General features: G+C 41.0%; 1 protein-coding gene across 4 annotated transcripts in view; it reads right to left on the bottom strand.

Moving 5' to 3' along the window:
- The window catches only part of spryd3 (SPRY domain containing 3), a 117,955-nt gene that overhangs the window by 51,595 nt on the left and 44,416 nt on the right, over positions 1–21,944 (bottom strand). For all 4 annotated transcript variants that reach the window (XM_041798888.1, XM_041798889.1, XM_041798887.1 and 1 more), the window contains one exon: positions 18,933–19,082. In XM_041798888.1, coding sequence (XP_041654822.1) covers positions 18,933–19,082 — 150 coding nt within the window. The remainder of the gene's footprint in view (positions 1–18,932; positions 19,083–21,944) is intronic.

Genomic DNA, 21,944 nt, shown 5'->3' with positions numbered 1-21,944 from the left:
AAGCTTTACAATATCTTACACTACAGTAAGAACCACTCAGTCAAGAACTATAACACAAGTGGGAGTGAGCTGGACCTCATGTGAAATATTGGCCCTTTACAATAGTTCTACAACCAGGATTTATTTACCAAAGTCAACAATAAAACACCAACATATTACAACTTTTGCTTCACCAAGTTCTATGTCTTAGGTTGTAACTAAACTATGAGACCACTTCTATCAGATTAAAACCAATGTATAGGGTATTCATGTTGTTGGGTGCGAGTTTAGCTATACTGGTAGATCAGGTGGTGCATGTCTTTCTTAAGCCGTGCTGTCTGAATAAAGCCCAAAAGCCCAAAGAATTATCTTTAAGAAAAAAAAAAATATTCATGTTGTTGATCAGTCAGGGTCTAAAGTCTGACATTCGAGTATTTAAACTGTACTTTTTGTGTGAAATATGCTTGGCCAGTGCCCTCTACAGGTTGAAACCCAGCTACTGCAACTTAATTTTTCAATTGAACCTTCACATATCCTTCTCTCCTCATGATATGTTCCACCTGTACCTGATTCCCAGTTTGCACTGAAGCATCCCCACAGCATAATACTCCCACCACTGTGTTTCACTGTGGGGACGGTGTTCTTTGGGTGATACGCCTCTCTCGTAACCTTGCAAAGCAAATGGATATGCCCGTTTCCTTGTTTTTCACTGGTGAATCCATCTTAAGCTCCCATCTGAACCATTCGGGCCCGGTTAGTTTTATCAGAACTTGACAACATTTCTTCATCAAAGAAGAACAAAGAACAGCAGTGAGTTGTTTTCTGTTCAAAAATGATAAAAGTCGAGTATTTACATGTCTTTAGGCGCCATGTTTCGCATTATTCCTCGGTAGCTGCGCACACGCAGCTCAATAGCTGTAACAACACGTTTTGTTGCTCTGATTGGCCCATAGAGATGCAACAGACAGAATGTCCATCCAATCACACTCTCAGTTTTTTTTCAAAGCCTCTGCCTTTTCTCAAACGTTTCCTATGAAGCTTTCCCAAATGGATGTGTGAAAAAGATCTATCTGGCGTGTCAGGTTACCTCTCTCTTCTTTCTTCAAACAAGCCACCACTATGGCCTAGAGGTGGCCTATGGCCCTCTATGGTTTAGTCTCATCTGACCAAAGGACACGCTTCCAGTATCAGAATCTTTCTGCAGGTTGTCCTTAGCAGACATCAGTCTGGCTTGAAGGGGTTTCTTCTGCGGAAGTGTTTTTCTTGGTCTATTCCTGTGCAGGGCTCTAGTGATGGTCTTCTTTGAGGCTACAATTCCTGACTTGGCTGTCCCTCAGTAGTGTTCTGGCAGTTGTTCTGGGGTCTTTGGACACATCTCTCACTAGTTTTCTTTCCAGTGTCTTTTTGAAATCTGTCTCTCCCTACCTCTGCCAGGCTTGTTCTGGACTGTTCTTGTTGAACCTTCTCACTCCAGTTCTAGACTCTTGGAAACACTGTGATAACTTAGCATTTCCTTCTGCTTTGTAGGCATCAGCATCTTTTTCTCAAGTCAAAACTTTGTTTTTGCTATGATGCTTTCTCCAGTGGCAGCTCAAACCCTTACTGAAGTTTTTAGACTGTGTGAAATGGAAGATAACCCTCAGTTTAACTTCATATTTCAAGCTTTGGGCATTACAAAGTTAAAACACATAATTGCACAACAGCAGTTTGTGCTATGGCTCAACAAAAAGGTTAGTTCTAAAGAGGGCTAATAATTAAGACCCTGGTAGTTGTTGGGAGATAATTTGGTTTTGTATACAAAGTTAAATAATGTTAACATCCAAAATAAAATAGGATGTTTGGAAAAGCTGTGCTAAGAATAATTATTATCTTTTTATATTTTCTATAAATGTGGGCCCACAATGTCAGAAGGATGTTATGTCTAAGCTGTAATGCAGGCTTAGGCTGAGGCTTTAGATTCAGTTAATTTGTCTGCTCTCTCTGCTACCCACTGGCCTGTGCTCTGTGTGTGTGGTAGATGACTGCACCACTGTGGACAGCCATGCTTATCATGTAACCACATACGGGACCCACACACAGCCTGGCCTCAGTTTTTCTTATGTCAATGAGAGACCTGTTTTAAGTCTTGTGGTTACTTTCTGAAGACGTCAGAGGAGGAGGGAGATGAGAACTCACACCTTTATACAGAACAAAGGTGCCACAGTTCACCTCTGTACATCTGTGGAAGAACAGTATTGTGATACCGCTGATGATACAGCAGTTTTTGACAACGGGTATCATTTGAGCAGCTGGCTTCCTGCTCCTTACTCATAAAGCCCCCAAACACCATAAACTTGAAAAAGCACTTTAGGATAAAATGTATTATTACTGTTAGTACACACACAACGCATAACTACTGTCACCAGTAGCTCAAATTAGTGGTCAAAGTGGTGGTTAAATAAAAAAAACATTAACAGAGTGATTCGTGACAGACAACAGCTCAATCTGAGCTGCATCATCAGCATGTTTTGTTCTGACACTTAAGAGCTGCAATTAAACTGACCAAACGTTAACCACTCGTCAGTTTATTCAACATTCAACATAGTACTGAGGTAAAAAGTGTGTTCTTTCATCTTCAAGTTGGATTTCTGTAATAACAGCAGCATGCAGGAAGTGTTCTCACTTTGCAAAGTGTCTCTGCATACCTTTCTGGGGATTTAACACAAACTGTGAGCTACAATGGACCATCTCAGTTTGACATAAGCCCAGTGCTGCAGTGATTTGTATTTTAACAGCTTAAACAACTGTTCAAAGGAGTGTAATAATTCATAATTTGCTTCTTTTAAGCCCATGATGGTTAACAGGCACAGGCTATGGCGTTAAAGCTGTAAACATGGTAGCTCCATACACTCATCGGTACTAGTGCTAAATTTTAGCTTAAGGGATATTGTGGTATTTTTTAAGTCGGGTTGTATAAGGTACTTGGCAAAAGTGGGGGCATTAGCCTCCAGTGATTTCAGTGTGCATTGCCCCTTCAAACAGGCTGCCCTAGAGGAAGCAAAGCTAATGGCTGATAGCAAGATACACGACAGTAAGCAAGATATGTTTACCTCATGAAAACAATCCGTCAGTTGTTGAAGTGGAAAACTATGCACAGTTTACTGGTTTTGGCTAAGTTGGTTGTTGTTAACACCTTCAAAGCATACAGACTCAAGCAGCTGACCAGATACCCTGAGGCACAAGAACACGTGGCTGGTAGCCAGCGCTGACACTGCAGAAAAGTACCACAGAGGCTTTCTAGGTGAAAAACACAACACTTGTAAACTTTTCAATATAGCGTATAATTGATCAAACATTGCTTTGTGGCGCATTTTTATCTTGAACTCACTAAATTTGACAGAAAACTTGTACCCATCTGTAGCACTGTATAGCCTTGCTCCCCCATGCTTAAAGTAGCTTAATGCTACTACTATCCACAAGTACCTTATACAATCCATCTTCAAAAATATCGGAATGTCATTTTAAATAAATAATAAACATACTATTTGGAACAGGTTTATCATGATTTAAGTTTGTTGTTATTTTATTTGGTTGCTTATATTGTGGACACCCATATCAGGAAATGTGTTATCAGTAGCAGCTTGACAGACACAACAGCCGATTTCTTCCCAGTTGATTCTAGGGTAAGGTCTTAGCCAAGTGGCAACCTCCGGTCCTGAAAAATGAAGCCAATGCAGAAGTGCAATAAAATTGCAATACCACGGGTGTCCACTTGAGGCTGGCTGCAGGAACACCGTAAGTTCTGTCTGGACACCTGTTAAAGAGCTGGTTTTTACACTAGAAATAAACTGGTTTACAACCTGATTCAAAAAAACTAAACATGTCTCATTAGCTAGTGGCTTATTGTGCTCTCCATGTACGGGGGCAGAATTTTTTTGTACCACGATTGTTTGGATTATATTTAGGATAAACCTCACTTCACAGTGATTGGGGTGTCCCATTTGATTGACAGACAGCTCGGCAGGCAGAGGCTCCGTTTCTGTCAACCAGAATGCTAGCTAGCTAGCTGACAGGAAGTTGCGCTTGGTGGGCGGGTCGTTAGGTTGATCCAAAGTTTGGTTGAGACCGCGATTTCAGTATGGAAGCCTCCGCGGATTGGCTTCAAGAGCCACCTATTGTAAGCAGACGACTGACATCACACAGGGTTTGTCCAATTCTTTCTACAGTCTATGGTCTTAGCCCCTACACTCTTCAGTACCTGCACGGACTGGATAATGGGGCAGGTAACAGGGGCCGCCAACGGCAAAGTGTCATTTGGCGATGTCCAGATCTGGACTCTGCTGATGATGCTGTGGTTGTTGTGGAGACTGTAGATGTCTTTGTGGGGGTTCTTTACTTGCTGAGTGAGGAGGCTGAAACATTGGGAATACACGTCTCCTGGACCAAAACAAAGACCCCGGCAGTTGGGGATGCCTTGGATGCTGCCATTGAATCTGTGTGTGAATGGTGAGAGAGTGGAAGCTACCCTGGCAGCATAATCCCTCCATCCACTAACTGTGAGGCTGAGATCAACCGCAGACTTGGACTTGTGTATGAGGAGATGGATTCACTGACCAGGCAGGTATCTGAACATGTGGATGAAAGTCAGAGCCTTTTGGTCTTACTATACTCTTATGAGGTCTGGATGTTGACTGATGGCCAGAAATGCCAGCTTGACTCCTTTGTGACAACTTATCTCCATGCATTTTTGGGTGTTGTTGGCAAGAACTTGAACCTAATGCTGATGTGTTCAGAAGAGCAGGGATGGAAAGGGTTAGCTGCCTGATACGGGAACAGCAGCTGCTCTTTTATGGGTGCCTGGCATGCTTTCCCAGATCTGATCCAGCTCACTGCATGCTAGGACTGCATACGTTGTGGAGTGGACAGCTAGGAGGATACCTGGAGAGATGGGGCATGGGCCTGGTGCAGCCCTGAAGGATGCCTATCAGGAGAGCAGTATCAGCATATGCCCCGATACCTGACCTGACCTTGACACACCTTAGCAGAAGAGAAATGAAACTTAAAACTACAGGTGCGTTTACAAGAAACTGAACACCCAGAGACTTATCTTATGCTCAGACATGAGATAAATATGCCATCACAGGCTTGTTTTAGAGAAAGAAGAGGCTAGTAACGCTTGAATATGCATTTGAATGCGTTATCTTCTGAGATCAGGGCTGCAACAAGCAACAAAAATACCGTGATATAAACTTTTGATCAGCTCTGTCAACCGAGTACAAAAACAGGCATCTTATCTTTGCATTAATTTCTTAAAGCACAGCTGTTAAAGTCGACTGACACCTAAAAAGACATGGCTGGATGATTCACTGCGCTATGTTACAACAGAAACACCATTACAAAGACAACATTATGAAATCTTCTCCTTTTAGCCAAGTCTTTATCATTCACTGTGGCATGTAGGGGCAAAACATTTTTATACAGGATGTTCAAGTACCTGAAAAAACAATTTGAGGGTGTAAAAATAAGATTTTAATCATCTGACTCTTCTTGGTGTTTTTATGATGTTTTCCTTACCCATGCACTCATATCTAGCCATAGATTATGTAAAGCAGATTATATTGTATTGTTTTGTGGGACTTGGCTTTCCCTTTCATAAAAGAAACACTGAAACCTATTGTGGTTTGGAAATTACAACATTTAATGCTGTGATTTCTGTTTTCCAATTGGTGGTGGCGCCACTAAACCATGCATATGCTCCTTGTCTATCAACATATGATGGAATGCATTTTACAGAGAGGACGCTATGTCAAGCAGCAGGTCAACTTTCAAGTACTATAAGCTTTTGGTCACTACTCATGTTGCCCTGCAGAGGCCATGAGTGCAAATGCAAGAACAATAAACACCAGAGAATGTGTCCACAGCATGGTTGGGCAAAAATCTACAATATCTGATCCACATCTGCTACATCGGTGTCATCAGAGCTGCCTGCATTTCCACACGGTGGCAGAGTAAACAAGTCAGAGGGTGCGGGCTGAGTGAGGTACCACGCAGAAGCTGATAACCATCATCCACAGCAGGTATCACTCAGGGATATCTCAGTGCTGTCTAAAAATATAACTCAAGTCATGATTTACTGCAGATGTGAGCGTATGGGTGTGTTTTGAAACTACAGTTAGGGATGGAAAGTAGTGTGTTTCTGTTCCTACGTGCCCACACAACCTCACCTATAGGGGTTGGGCACAGACGGTGTTGTGAACTAATGCAGGTCTGTTTGTTTAACCTCGTGTCATCGGGCTCAAACCTCCAGCTCCCCACGCGATAGCAGAACCGTCTGACATTAGCTGATGATCTGAGAGGAGTTAGGAGAACAACAGCCTGTGTTTGGGCATGTTCATCACCCTTAATGGATGCAAGTGCTTGCCTGATGCAAACACATTAGACTAATATTAACAGGTTTGTTCTGTTATTGTTACTGAGTGGTGGAAAAGTTGACAGGACAGAGTGCCAACAATGTGTTTGGCTTGGCGCTGTTGTGCTGAAATAGAGCTGCTCAATTTGTTCAGTGTCTAGTGTTCGAACAAACTGAAACAAATTAAGGAATTGACTGGTATTGAACTTATTTTGCCCAAATTTCCACATTATAATTAGCTTAATTTCATTTTCTTCATGCATTTGGAATCTTTTAGGGTAGCTACTGAGGTAATATCTGCATTTTCAGTGTTGGAGCCTAAATGTGATTTGATTGCAAGGTTTTAGCTGGGGGTCCAGCCAAGTTCACAAAAATTCCTGCCTCAGAGTCAATACTGGCGTTTTTGATATTTTCAAACTCTGGCTGGAGGATTTGACCAACTCTGCAGCCATTTATCTCACACAAAGTACACACAATGTATCTATAGACTAGAGTCAACATTTTAAATAGGTTGTTTGCAATCACATGATCCAGAATGTCCGTAGGGGGTCAGGAACTGGGGGACAGCCATGAATGGAATGAATGGGACCTGAGGAAAGTTAGCACTTAACAGCTCTAAAAGAACCTCTACGTTGCAATCATCATCAGAAAATTTCTACATACACTGAATACTATACATAAAACTTAATATCACAGTACTGCTCCAGCCGACTTCCTAGCATTATCCAGAAAAATGAAGGGAGACAAGAGTCTGTCTTGTACTGAGCTAAGAGGCTAGCTGAGCCCCTTCAACATATATAAAAAACATGCTTTTAATTAAAACTGTGATACACTATCAACCGGATAAACCTTGTGAGGTGAGTGATCAAAAGATGTTTAGCTGTTCACAAACAAGCCTGTGGTTCAACAAGCCTCTGTCTGAGTGCCAGTTTCCTCTATCCCATGTTGTTGCTTAATCTACATCTAAAATTCAACTAGTACAAAATGAAAAGCTTTTAGGGAGCCAAACAACCAGCTCTTCTGAGCTGAGCCAAATGTTCAGGGGCTCTTGAAAGAGACGGATTTCCCATCACAAAGGATGAGGGAAGACGGACGTCAGCTGAGGAAGCACAGGTAAGATCAGAGTTTAAAGCTAAACCATGACAAAACTGTACTGAACCAAACTAGAATAACAGACAGACCATACTCGGGGCGTCTGCGGCTCAGTAGGTAGAGTCAGTTGTCTCACAATTGGAAGGTTTGGGGAGCCGATGCCAATGTGTCCTTCGACAGGAAACTTAAACCCAGCTTGCTCCCACTGCTGCGTCAGTGGCGTGTAAATGGGTATGGAAGCGTACAAATGGGATTTGCTAATACTGATGGCCAGTTCTCCATAGTGAGTGAATGTGTGTGTGAATGGGTAGGTGTAAAAGCGCTTTGAGTAGTCAGATGACTAGAAAAGTGCTATACAAGCTCAAGATCATTAACCATTTACATGCATGTTGTGTGACAGGTTTGACTAGGCTTCAGATGTAGGCTTTTTTTTTTAATTTCTGCCTTTTAAAGAAACTTTAAATAAAAATAAAAAAGCCAGAATGTTTCACAACTTTCAGAACACAAAAGTACTTTAAGAAATAAGAATGTTTATATGTTTGCACTTTGAAAGCTTGGCATAGTTGTGACCAGTTCCAAACATGGTCTTTATGGTTGCATTTCTCTATGCAGAAATCCCTACCTGCCCCCCAAGGTGAGTTGTCTGCTTCAGTGTGATGTCATCAGCAAAGAACCTACAGGGCGTGGTTACCTCTTACGAGAAAATAACTTCCAGGGCAGCCTGTTACTCAGAAAGGAGTCATCAGAAGTGACTTTTTGGGTGCTTTCACATCTGCATCATTTGGTTCAGACTTCCAGAGCTTTCACTTTGATCTAAACCAAAATGGTAGGTGTGAAACCTGGACTATGGTCCAGACCAAATGGGCAGACCTTGCTCCGACCAAAAGAGGTGGTCTTGATCAAGACCAAACTAAGCTAGAATCCAATTCATGCCCAATGTAAAAGGATTACTCTGAAGGTTCTGACCTTCATATCAATGACAGGAAATGAGAACCAGAAAAAGGAAATCCATCACCAAAACAGAATGAGCCGCACAGGCACATTGGAAGAAGATGGTGTTCTTAGGGGCCAACTGGGAAAACACATACAAATATGGGAACTTTCCAACTGTTTTCCAAGGGATGAAAGAGAGAGGATAGGACAGGAAGGTAGAACAGCACCACCTAAAGATAAAGATACTGTGTAGCAGTTTATGGAGGTGTGTGTGATGCTCTGTGGAAAAGTGGTGCTTCCACTAATCACAACACTCACATTCTCTCCTGAGTCAGCATTTCTACGGCTCGCAAGATTGCATAATGTTGTCTTCTTTCCTGTCTCTGACAGGACAGGTTGGCACTGTTTGTAGAAGTAAATCAACAATAATATGATGTTGAAAATCACTATTTCATTCATTGTTTACAACTTAAAAGCATTATTCAATATGGTGATGTCAGACCTCCGCCATCCAACAAACCAATCATTGTAAACTATAGAGACACACAATCCACGCAGTTGATGATGATATCACATATTGTCATGTAAAGTCTGTTGGTCTGCTTGCAGTGAGAAACCGAAACCAACCGAACCAAAAATATACAATGAAACAGAAAAGTAAACCTTGGTCCAGCCTTTCAGGTGTGCCAACACACTTTGTTTAGATTCTTAATAGTTCCATTTATTTGCATTGGATAGCCACTTAACTCAGCTGAATCCCAATTTTTTGACTTATCCAGTCCTGTAGACTTGTGACATTATGAATAAGTTCCCAGACTTTCTGAAGACTTCTATTGTTTCAACTTGAAGTGCAGACTTTACTGGTTTAACGCCCCAAAATTCTTGATAACAAAGAATCCGCCTTGTTTTTCTCAACGGTAATGCAAAACTACAATGGCACCAAAGTATTAACTTGAAATCTGCTGTCTCATCCCCGTGCAGAGTTAAATAGATGCTGATGAAAAACACTGAACATTCAGATGAGGCCTGTGTCCGCCTTCGGTCTGGTGCCGAGCGGTAATTCAGCCCATTTTTACAGCTTTTTCCTTGATGAAAGCTGCCTCCCACAGCTGAAACCATTACACGCAGGAACACCTTGTACATTGTTGATGTACTGGTTGTTCTACATGCTCCTTAGCTTCCAGTGGCACAGTGACCTTGCCTTTGTTTTTTCCTAAATGACCCCCTTAAAATAAACAGGTCGGCGGAAGCTGGACTTAAACTTGGTCAGGACTGCTGTATCACAGGAGGAAGAGGAAGAGAGCTGTTCACAAGACGAAAATCCGGAGCAAACTAGGACAGAGGAAACGCTGCCGTTCCAGCCTCCAGAACAGTTTCTTATGTGAGAGTACAAACTGTTTGTCTGCGTGTGGTTTATGGCTTTGTATACATGAACAGACGTCAGTACAGTTTTAAAGGGAGTACTGGGAGAACTGTGAAAACCATCAATTTTATTCAGACATTGATGGCCTCTGAACCACAGCTGCTCCTTCAGCCTCTTATGGAGTTCTTCCAATACCAACATGGGTATCAGACTCTGCTACTGCTTCAAATGTTGTACCAGGAATCTAAGAGAATGCCAATGAACACTCCAATACTATTACTCCACAACTAATCATCTCTAGATAACTGGTTTAGGATATCAAACAGTGTGGCTCCTGTAGAGAGTTTAACATTATCTAAAGTTGGAAAAATGTCAGCAATCACTTGATAGTTGGTATGATTACATAATGTTAAAAAAAGTCATTGCACTGTTTTGGTTTAACTAAAAACTGGATGTTTTATAATATATTAACACATTTCAGTACCACTGATGTCATACTAAGTTGAATCTCTAAAGTCCAGTTCACCTAGATGAAGCACATTATGTTTCCCTGTGTATGAAATGTGCTATATAAATAACGTTTGATTTGATTTGATTTAGATAATTCATTTAGCCAATAAGCCCCAAACTCCAGGCTTGAGCTGCTCCACACTGCGAAGGTCTTCCTTCATGTAAAGTCGTTACCACTGGGCAAGGCAAAGCGCAGCATACATGAAACGCAGCAAATCCAGGCCCTAATAATTTCTAGTAACTAGCAAATTACTTATCAGATGACACAGTTATCAGGTGGGCCAATAGTAACATTATTAAAGGGGTCATTTTACGCTAAGTCACAAAAAATATTTAGCTATGTATACTGGAACAAGAGCAGGGTCATAACTGTGACACGACAGTTCAACCTAACTGTGCATGCAAACATGTGGTGTTGTTTTACCCAATAGCAAACCAAACCTTTAAAACCATGTCTTTATAGTCCTTGCTTTGTGCACTGGGGCACAGTCATGTTGGAATAAAAAAACATCCTTCACCAAACTGTTGGAAGCATAGCATTGTCCAGAATGTCTTGGTATGCTGAAGCATCAAGATTGGCCCTCACTGGAGATACGGGCCCAGCCTAAACCCTGAAAAACAGTCCCATTTCACTTTCTCTCCTCCACCAAACTTCACAGTTGAAACAGTGAAGTCAGGGTGGTAACGTTCTCTATACCCACTCACCCACCTGACTGCCAACAGAAAAGCAGGATTTGTCACTCCACAGAACTCATTTCCACTGCTCCACAGTCCAGTGTCTGTGTGCTTTACACCACTTCAGCCTATGCGTGTCATTAGACTTGGTGATGTGAGGCTTGCATGCAGCTGCTCAGCCATGGAAGCCCATTCATGAAGCTCCTGCTGCAGCTTTTGTGCTTGCATTAATGCCATAGTAATCAGCAAAAAAAACGCTCTGTGATTTTACATGGTCTCCTGCTTCTTTGCTGAGTTGCTGTTGTTCCTAAACGCTTCCATTTTTTTAATAATATCACTTACAGTTGACTGTGGAATATCCAGTATTCACAATTTGTCTTATTGCAAAGGTGGCATCCATCACAGTACTATGCTTAAAATCACTGAGAGTGACCCATTTAGGATCACAAATATCTGAAAATGGAGACTGCATGGCTGGGTAATTCATTTTACACACCTGTGGCAATGGATCTGATTGAAACACCTTTACACAATAATCAACAGGTGTGGCCAAATACTTTTGACAATATATATATATGTTTATAGGAGGGAATAAAAGGTATTGCATCGTTGTGAATTCATCACAGCAACATCCATCAATCTATCCTCCAAGACTTGTTTCATCTCCTCAATCTGCTTCCTCACTTCTGTGTCCTCTATTGTTTTACACCTTCACCTTACCTTCTTTTACCTTGATACAAACCCTTAAATTTTATACCTCATGATTTTCTGCCTTGCATCCCCATCTCCTCAGCCCCCCACTCATCCACCACATCACTGAACTGAGATCTCTCTTTGTCTCAAAGCATAGCAACCACTGTGTGTACCGGATGACAAACAACTGTGTTACCAAGCGTATGCATGCTGTACATTCATGGAGACTCTTATCTTCACAGGAATGGAGGAGGAAGCTACAGGTCATGCCAGGTCTGGATACTGCCGTGAGGTCAAAACAGATGTGAGATTACAAACACATGAAAACAACACACTTAGCCAACACACAGAGCATTCAAACTTATCACATAACACAAATTCCTCTGACTTCCCTCTTGGAAAGGAAACTGGCAGCAGTGGGTTTGGGGATATAAAAATGTACTTCCGCCTTTTTTAAATCAAGTAATGGGATTGGCATCTCTGGATTTTTAATAGTTAGGTCACGGTGCAGTAAAACGGGTCAAACTTACAACTTAGAGTCAGCATCATAAGAGGTGTTGGATAATGGATTCATGTCAGCATTGCAACATTTATGTCTATAACTACAAACTCAATATAGTAGTTTCATTTAAATGACTTACCCAAACTTCAGGCATCGTCCTGATGCATTCACTCGCATGCTTTTTTTGACGGAGTGACCAAAGCAAGAACTATTCCTCAGATTAATAAATGTCCCTCTGAGCAGGGTGACGTCCACTGAGGGTGTTAAATCAGGAAGAGAGAGCGATTTGGCATTGAAGGGGAGGATTTCTAAAGTGAGTAAAATCGAGCACAAAGTTGAGCCAGAAGTCATAAACAACAACAAAGAGGAGAGAGAGACAGAGCGAGCGAGGAACAGACAGGCTGGATCTGGCAGCCTGGGGGGCATTAATGAAAAAGAAACAGCATACAAAGTTGGGACTGCTGTTGAGTAAACAGTCATTACCCGAGACCTTCATTTTGCTGCTTTATCACCTCTCCTGGACTTGAGCTTAATGTCTTTGTAATGAAACCCAGATGGAGAGAGAGAAGTAGTGGAGCAGAGAGAAAGAAGAGGGATCTGTAAGGAGGAAATAACGCTGAGAGATAACGCTCAACGTCTTCATCCATGGGAGCACCACCTGTATGTGGTCAGGACATCTGAAAGAACATTTATGTGTTATAGGAAGTGATTTAATAGCTGCAGCGTAGCCTCTTTAGCTTGAAATACAGTACAGCGCAGAACTTTTAGGCAAGTTTTGGCCAGAAACTGAGGTTGTAGCAAGGTGCAGATATGGTGAGTAAGCAGGCTGAGGGCCCCATCAGGTGGGATTGACACAACACAAGCCATGCTCTGGATGTCCTTGCATATTACCATGTGCATGGTAATATGCAAGGACATCCAGAGCATGCATATTACCATGTGCATGGGAAAATAGTCTGTTGAAAAAATATTCATGCTGAAGCTTACTGGGAGATGTTCAAATATATGTTCTCTGCTAAGAGAAGCTTTCAGTGTGGCTCTTTGCTTTTGTTTTAATAATGAAGTGTAGTTGAGGGTCGTAATAAACTGCCACTTTTCCACAGCTAAATCTAAGCTAATGGCTACTGGCTTATCGTATCAACCCCCCCGACATGACGTTGTCAGGGCTGGAAAAAGAATGAAAACATTTTTTCAGTCAAAAAAAACTTTCAGTGCTGTTCTTTGCTCTTTATCAAATAGAAAAAATGTGGTCTAGTTCTGATAAATCTGTTGCTATACGAAAGCTAGATCCAAGCTAACCGCTTCACTGGCAGCAGCCATTGCTATTGGCCCACAGTACAATGAAATCCCGCCTGAAGCTACCGCCTTGTTTTCCTCAAACAACTCTGATTGGTCAGAATTGTTTTCTGTTCATCACAAACAATGTGGATTGGAGCTTTTCAAGATGGATGGAGATGGATTTTGGCCAATTCATCTGCTTTGCAAGATTATACTTGCAGATTTACACAGTCCTATGAAGCAGATGGCAGTATGCACAAGGCTGGTTTGCAAATCCACCAAGAGGAAATACAAAGAAGCAACAACAGCAACCATTCAGATCATGACCTGCTGCCAGCAAAGGAGTCCATCCTGCTACCATGGATGGTTTTTAATCATTTTCAAGATGCCGACAACAAAAATCCTAGTACTTACACATCTACCATGCAGCTCAGAGGATGGACTGTGCCTACTGCCCCTTTTTAAGAGACAGGAGGTGTTCAGAATTGCCTCTTCAACTCAATGACAACAAGTCTGGGACATCCAAAAGCTGAGTCAAGGTAGACTATTTATTGACTAAATTCTAAGGATTTCCACTGTGCATTGAGAATAGGAGGCTGCATGGCAATCCAGTGGTTAGCACTGTTGTGCTGGTGTGAATCCTGGTCGGATGCATGCATTGGTTCTCTACAGGTACTCCAGTATCCACCAATAGCTCAAAAGCATTGGTGACTCTATATTGCCCACAGGTTAGAGTGTGATTGTCTCTGTATGTACCTCATCACTTTCCCAATGCCAGCTGGGATTGGCTCAGCCTCTGTGACCCTGAATGTGATAAAAGGGGTAGATAACGGATGGACTAATTGAAAAAAAGTGTGGACAAACGGCAGAACCGGTGAGTTGCAGTCATTTAAACCATGCCCAAGACTACTTATGCAAGCAGACATGGACCTGGTGCCCAAGCCTGGAATGTTTGCATTCATAATGTCCAAACAAACCAGTCTTTGGGGTTGAATATACTCAGATCTGGGCTGGGCTCCTTCTGTGAAAGCACCCAAAAATGATATCTTGAGGCAGGGGACAGTACAACTTCACTCTTCCAGGTCCAAGCCCAGTCTGTACTCTGTGGAGCCTGCACAAGATGCCTAGCCCAGTTCTGGTCCAATTAAGGTGTGCGCAAGCAAAGTAAATCAATTTTCAATCATGTTATCAGGGTGCGTAACTCCAAACTTGAGAAACACAATTTAGATGATGTCATTAGGACAAAGAAGAGTTTAGTCACACTAACACAATAAACCGATTCAGTCTAACTGCGTGTAAACATACAGGGTGTCATGGAGACATCAACACACTTGTAAGGGAAACAAACCTAACAAGCCGTTCAGAATGCTTCTGCTAAAGTCTTGATGAACAGCTTTAGGTGGGGTGCACACCCACAGTGACAGTGTACTTCTCCTGCTCTACCTCCCTTGTCTGTATGCATCTATAGCTCGCTCTGTGCATCCCTCTGTGTTATATAAACTGCCTCTGAGACCTTGAAAGCTGTTGTACAAGTTTCATCTTTTATTTTTGTTATTAAAAGGAGCAGAGTGTTGACCCTGGGAGAGACGGTGCTGGCAGCGCTCCACAGGCCTTGGCTTTGGCACTCACTAATATTTCACATTCATAACACTTTCGAGGCTGAACTTGCAGCGTTTAAAAAAACTCACAAATCATGACCCCATACTGTCGAAGAAATGTTTCTGAGACTCAAGGAAATATAAGGGAAATAGGTATGTAAGAGAGTTTATCATAAGACAGAAAAGACATCAGTGTAAGTTTAATTCTGCAAGTTTGATTCAAAAAACCTTAAGTAAAACTGCACCAAGATCCTCTATGTTTACAGCATACACTCTATAAATAAGTCTTTTGATCCTCCTCTGCACTTATAAATGATTTTATATCTACTTGAAGCTCGAAATATAACAGGTTTTCCTGTCTTAAAGCAGTTTTACATGGTAACATTCATTTGCAGAGGTGCAGTGCTAATGCAGAAATGGGAACAGCATGTGCATTCTTTGGAAAAAGAAATAAGGGTTTAAATGAGAGGTGTAAAAATTTATCTAATTGTATTTTCCTCTTGGAGCTTTTTCATCTCCTCAGAGTAGGCCATTAGATCTTCTTAAAAGAACAGATCAGATGCTGGATAATGGGAAGGAAAGGTTATAATAGCACCACCACCATGTGGTGGAGTGGGTAGTATCATCTCTGACAATGAGGGGAGTTTGATTAAACAGAGCCAGGAGCCAGAGTCTGTTAAAGGTGGTAAAGAGGATGTGGTAGTTATTTGGTAAGTTATATACCTTCTCAGTAGGGCACACATGTTGAGAAGAGGGAATAATCACTGTTTAACTTTTTCAGTTGGCCAAAAGTAGCTAGTATTTACATCTAACAATAGCAGGGCTTCCAGAAAAAACAATAACATAAAAGCGTCATTTCCACCACACTGTATGGTGTCTTCTTTGCCCTGACATGTTTCTGTTCTGGTTTCTGCTGACAAAGACCATCATGTCACGATCTAAAGCAATTCAAGAACAGGTGAGAAAGAAAGTCATTGACATCCATCAGTCTGGAAGTGGTGACAAAGCCTTTCTAAGGCTTTGAGACTCCAACAAAGCCACGGTGAGAGCCATTACCCACAAATGGAGAAAATTTGAACCAGTGGTGAACCTTCCCAGGACTGGCTGACCTACCAAAATGACTCCAAGAGCGCATCAACGACTCAGTTAAGGTCAGTGATCATTATTTAACAATAAAAAGAGACTAGGCAAAAATCATTCATGGGAGAGTTTTAAGGCCAAAACCACTGCTGACCAAAAAGAACACAAAGTCTCCTCTCACATTTGCCAAAAACATTCTGATGATCCCCAAGACTCTTCAGCAAATATTCTGTGGAATGATGAGACAAAAGCTGTACTTTTTGGAAGGTTTGCAGTATGTCCAGTTATGTTTGGAGTAAAACTAACACGGCATTTTATCAAAAGAACATCGTACAAACAGTCAAACATGATGATGGTACTGTGATGGTCTGGGGCTGCTCTGTCGACATGCTGAAATTGTTGTAAACATGAATTCTGTTCTCTACCAGAATCATGAAAGAGAATGTCCAGCCATCAGTTTGTGAATTTTAGTCGTAATCTTAGTCTTTTGATTACATGTCTTTTAGTTTTAGTTACATTTTAGTTATTTCGACCTTTACAGTTTTAGTCAACAAAAACTCAAAAACATTTTATTCTAATTTTAGTCCATAAAAAGTCCTCACATTTCAGTCATTACTTTTAGTTCAAGCATTTATGTTCTTGCCTAAATCTGGTACCAAGTCATGGTGGTGTGTTTTATGCCAAACCTTGGGTCCTTGCTCTCTGCAGCTGAGAGGCAAAAGAAATATAGCTACATTGTTTTTGACATATTTACCCACAGTGGAGAAATATTGTGGATTTTGATTGTCAGATTTATTTTTATTTATTTTGTTTCATTTGTTTATTTAAAAGGGATGGTGCACATTAATGTACAAACATACAAGGTACATACTGTAAATGCGTCAGACTTAGCAAAAATGCTAATTCACATCTGTTGTCTCTTGGCAGTTCACAAAATTAAACAAACATTAATTCATAAGGCTTAAAATTCATGAATACAGTTCAATCAATCAATCAAAAATACAAAGTGCTAGATGAAAACTAAATTACATTTTAGTCTAGTTCTAGTCATCTGGAAAAAAACTAAACTTACTTTTAGACAGTTTTAGTCATCACAGGTCTATTTTTGGTTAGACAGCCTATTTTTTCTCAGGAAAAAAGGCTGTCGACAAACATTTTTTGTCATAGTTTCAGTCAAAAAAATTAACACTGGCTCAAGCACACTTGGCTTATGCAACAGGACAATGATCTGAAACACACCAGCAAGTCCACCTCTGAATGGCTTAAAAAAAAGGTTGGTTTTGGTGTGGTCTAGTCAAAGCCGGGATTTAATCCAACTCAGATGCAGTGGCATGATTTTGAGCAGGTTGTTCATTGGAAAACCCTGCAAAGGGGCTGTATTACAACAGCAAAGAAGAGTGGGACAAAACTTTTCCATAGCGATGTGAAAGACTCATTGCCAGTTATCACAAACACTTGCCTGCAGTTGTTGCCACCAAGGATGTAACAACAAGTTATTCATGTAGGGGGCAATTGCCTTTTCACATAGGCCCAGGTAGGTTTGCTTTTGTCTCTTAATAAATAAAATTACCATTCAAAAACTGACTTTTATATTAACTCTGGTTATCTTTGTCAAATAATAAAGTTTGTATGTTGATCATAAACATTTAAGTGGGACAAATACTTTTTCACAGCACTGTACATTAATTATTTACTAACTCACACTAGGGCTAGGCAATTAATCAAAAATTAGATTAAATTGCAATTTGGTCTGCTGCAATTTTCAAATCGCAGAAAGTGAAATATTTCGTTGACCTGAAATGTGGGTCAAAATTACAGTTTTAAACTTTGTTTTTGCAGCAGAGATGCTTTGCATGACATATCACGCAATCATTCAAGTACCTTTGCTTTTAAAAGAGTCTACAAAAAAATCCTACCTTCATTTTTGTACTTTTTTCTTATTCAATATGAGAATGACAAACCCCTTCAATGCAACAATTATATCCAGTTTGCAATACGAGTCCAAGTCATCGTAATCAGATATTTTTAAAGAATTTTTCTGCCCTTGTTTAGGAATAAAAGACAGTTAAGGAATCATTGCATATCAAATCACAATATTGAAAAAAAAATGCTATTAGATTATTTTTCAAAATCGTTCAGCCCTAACTCACACCACTCAATTTTTCTTATTTGGTTTAAATCATATTCCTATTTCAAAAATCCCACACTGGGTCAGCCATCTGAAAGCGACTCTGGACACTCACATGGAAGTAAAAGAAAAGGTCGACTGGCACATTTCTTCTTGAACCTTAGAAATAAATTTGCTGCTTGTTTTTTGTTTTACCTAAATGTGATCAACTATACACCTAGGCAAGCCTGTGTAAGTAAGCCTGAGGATGTGTGGGAAACTCTGGACTTTGTAGATGCCTTTATTTCAATGTCAGGTAGGTACTTTTCTTCTGCATTAATAAAGAACTAAGTGGGGGATCTTACCTTTTACATAACAAGAGTTTCTGTTGCTCCTCATTTAGGAAAAGTTTACTCCATTTCCATGTCAGGGCTACAGGAAAGTTTTGCACTTGCTATTAACCTGCCTTTTTCCCAAATCAGGTTTCTATCAAAGTTTTCCATCATTAGTCTGCTGTTACCTTCAGGACTTATTGAAAAAAGGCAATCAGAGGCTAAGGGAGCATGAGAGAGTAGAATACAGGCCTCCTGCAGTTGACTTGTCTTAAAGTCGCAGCCCAATATATGACAGCTTGGAAAAACAGGGAAACAGGCCAAATGCAACAGACCTGTTTCTATATTGAGCGTAGGTGTGTGTAAATTTGTCAGAAGCTTTTCTTTTCTTAGAAAGCTCACCCTTCTTGCCAGGCCCAGGGCTATGTAGCACTTTTCCCCAGCATCAACAATCTCCAGTTCATAGTAGTGGCAGCGGGTGGTGAGTGGTTGGCGAGCCTGAGCCAAACCCACGTCCATGATGCTTTTTCCTTTGCCAACGTACTCCAAGAGCTAAGGAAAGAGAGAGAAAAGTATAGGGGTTAATATATTAGGACAATAAATATCAAAATGGACTACTTTAACACAAGTGGTTTAATATGTTGGCTCACATTACCACTTTTTATGGCTTAATAAACTCCAACCATAAGACTCATTCATCCCTAGACCTATAAGACAAAGATCACTGTCCAAGCTGCCCTAACTTATATAATACAACTGTGTCCATGCTCTGGGAGCTCAGATGCCTCCGTCTCAGAGATCTCCTCAAACCCCCTCGCCTCACACCTTCAAAAGGTCTAGATCTAAAAACTTTTATGACTTTTTAAAACCAATCCAACAATCACACTCACTTCACACAGCATTGATTCTTCTTTCTCAAGCTCTCCCTTTGTTAGCCAACTAGCAGCACTTAATCTGTCCACCACCAAAACTATTCAATGCATTTCTGCTCTTTCATGAAGCAGCCAACTGACTGTGATGATCCCCTTCACATTTCCTTCAGCACAACCATTAGGTTGGTGTTTTGTGGATTTTAGGAAAATTTCTATGGATGGATTTCCATGAAAAGGCACGAATCTCTACAGGACCAAGTAGATGAGGCCCACCAGCGTAGATGTCATGAGTAAGTTTGTAAGCTTTTTGGTTTTGGGGTCCTGGCCAAGAAATCAGCATTTATAGTTCCACAAATATCCACCCCACTGGGAGTTTGACCCTTTTTATTTTTTTTATAAATCAATCATGGTCAATATAATTTGGCTTTGTTGACAAAATACATGACAAAAAACACTTCAATGTCAAAGTGGCTACAATCACAGCACTGAGTCTGTGTGGATAGGTCTCAATCAGGCTTGCACTTCTGGACACTGCAATTTTACTCCATTCTTTGCAAAACTGCTCCAGCTCTGTCAGGTTGCATGGGGATTGAGCATTACTAGCCCTTTTCAAGTCCAGCGACAAATTCCCTACTGGACTGAAGGCTGGGCTTTGACTCAGCCTTTCCAGAACATTCATCTTATTGACTTTAAACCATTTATTTGTAGCTTTTCCTGTATGCTTTGGGTCATTGTCATGGCTAAAAATAAATCTTCTCCTAAGCTGTAGTTCTCTTGCAGACTGAATAAGATTGTCCTATATTTTGTCCCATTCATTTTACCCTTTATCTTTACAAGCCTTTCAGGGATGACCGCAGAGAAGCATCCCCACAGCATGATGCTGCCACCACCATGCTTCACAGTGGGGATGGTGTATTTGAAGGGATGAGCATCTTGCTTCATGGTCAAAAAGCACCATTTTGATCTTATCAGACCAAAGAACCTTCTCCCACTTGACCATGGAGTCTCCTACATGCCTTTTGATGAACTCTAGTCCAGATTGAATCTGAGTTTTCTTCAACAGTGGCTTTTCTTTGCCACTCACCCATAAATCTTTGACTGGTGAAGAGCTTGGCCAACAGTTGTTGTCTGCAGAGTCTCTCCCATCTCAGCTGCTGAAGCTTGGAACTTCAGCTTGGAACTCCAGTCATAGGTGTCTTGGTGGCCTCTTTCATTAGTCTCTTTCTTGCACACTCACTCAGTTTGAGGGGACGGTCTGATCTAGGCAGATTTACACATGTAAGCAGATTCGTTCCATTTCATTATGATTTAACTGAACTCTGGGGGATGTTCAGGGCCTTGGAAATGTTTTTGTATCCATCCCCAAATTTATACATTTCAATTACCTTTCTCTGAGTTGCTTGGAGGGTTCTTTTGTCTTCATGGTGTAATGGTAGCCAGGAATACTGATGAACCAGTGACTGGACCTTCCAGACACAGGTGTCTTTACAATCACTTGACACACATTCACTGCACTCAGCTGATCTCCATTTCACTAACTGTGAGACTACTCGCACCAGTTGGCTGGAACTCTGTTGAATTAGTCAGTCATTTTAAAGTGGATGAATATTTATGCAGTCACTATTTTCCATTACATATTTTTGTCTAATCAACATTACTTTGTAGAAATCTGTTTTCACTTTGACATTAAAGATTTTTTTTGCTAAAAAAAAAGGCCATAATTTTATTGACCATGATTAACATATACGATCAATAAAAGGGTAAAACATCTGAGGGGTGATAATCTTTATACCATGCATGCAAAAATGAAATTAGATTGTGCTCCAGCGATCACATGGCCACCATGGACCCATTTTGACTCCCATCCAATGGATAAAGTCCTCCTCTGTGAGGTACTTGTGTGAAAGAGGAACTCAGGATGATTTATAGAAACTTTCAGGAGTGCAGGTGAGAGAAAGCATGAGACGAGCTTGCAAAAAGGGGTTTTTTTTGGTTAAAAGTCCAATTAAAAGCATTATTATTCCATGGCTTTTTGGGGGGGAAAAGCAGACTTTTCTTCTACTGTGACAGGGTTTACCATAAGCACAGCTTCTTAGCTATAACACCAACTTGGTTCTAGAGAATCTTTAGAGAAACCATCCCACTGTGCCTCCGCCCTCTCTATAGCAGCAGAGTTCAAACCTGCCTATAATAGTGGCCATTCAGAGCAACTATAAATGATATTGCCCTCAGACAAGGTGGGGCGACATGCAGTACAAACTACTTTGTCTCAAGCATACCTCAGCCTTTAGTTTCTTAGTAAACCTATTTATTGCTGTTATATAAGGTTTTCTTGACTTTCTTTGTTCCTTCTTAGTCTTATTTGTTAAGGCGACCAGGCCCAAGGCTAATTCAAGCCTTCATAAGTGAGATGGTGGAAGGGAGACACAACAGATCAAGCTTGGGCAGGATCCGCACCCCAGAGACGTGCAACCTTACCACGCAACTAGCTTTAGCAAGAGTGTCCGAAATGAGTGGGCACCATGGCAGACTGACACTTCCA

The sequence above is a fragment of the Cheilinus undulatus genome, linkage group 11, assembly GCF_018320785.1.
Source record: "Cheilinus undulatus linkage group 11, ASM1832078v1, whole genome shotgun sequence".
Lineage (NCBI taxonomy): Eukaryota > Metazoa > Chordata > Actinopteri > Labriformes > Labridae > Cheilinus > Cheilinus undulatus.
This window is presented reverse-complemented; position numbering and strand designations above follow the sequence as displayed.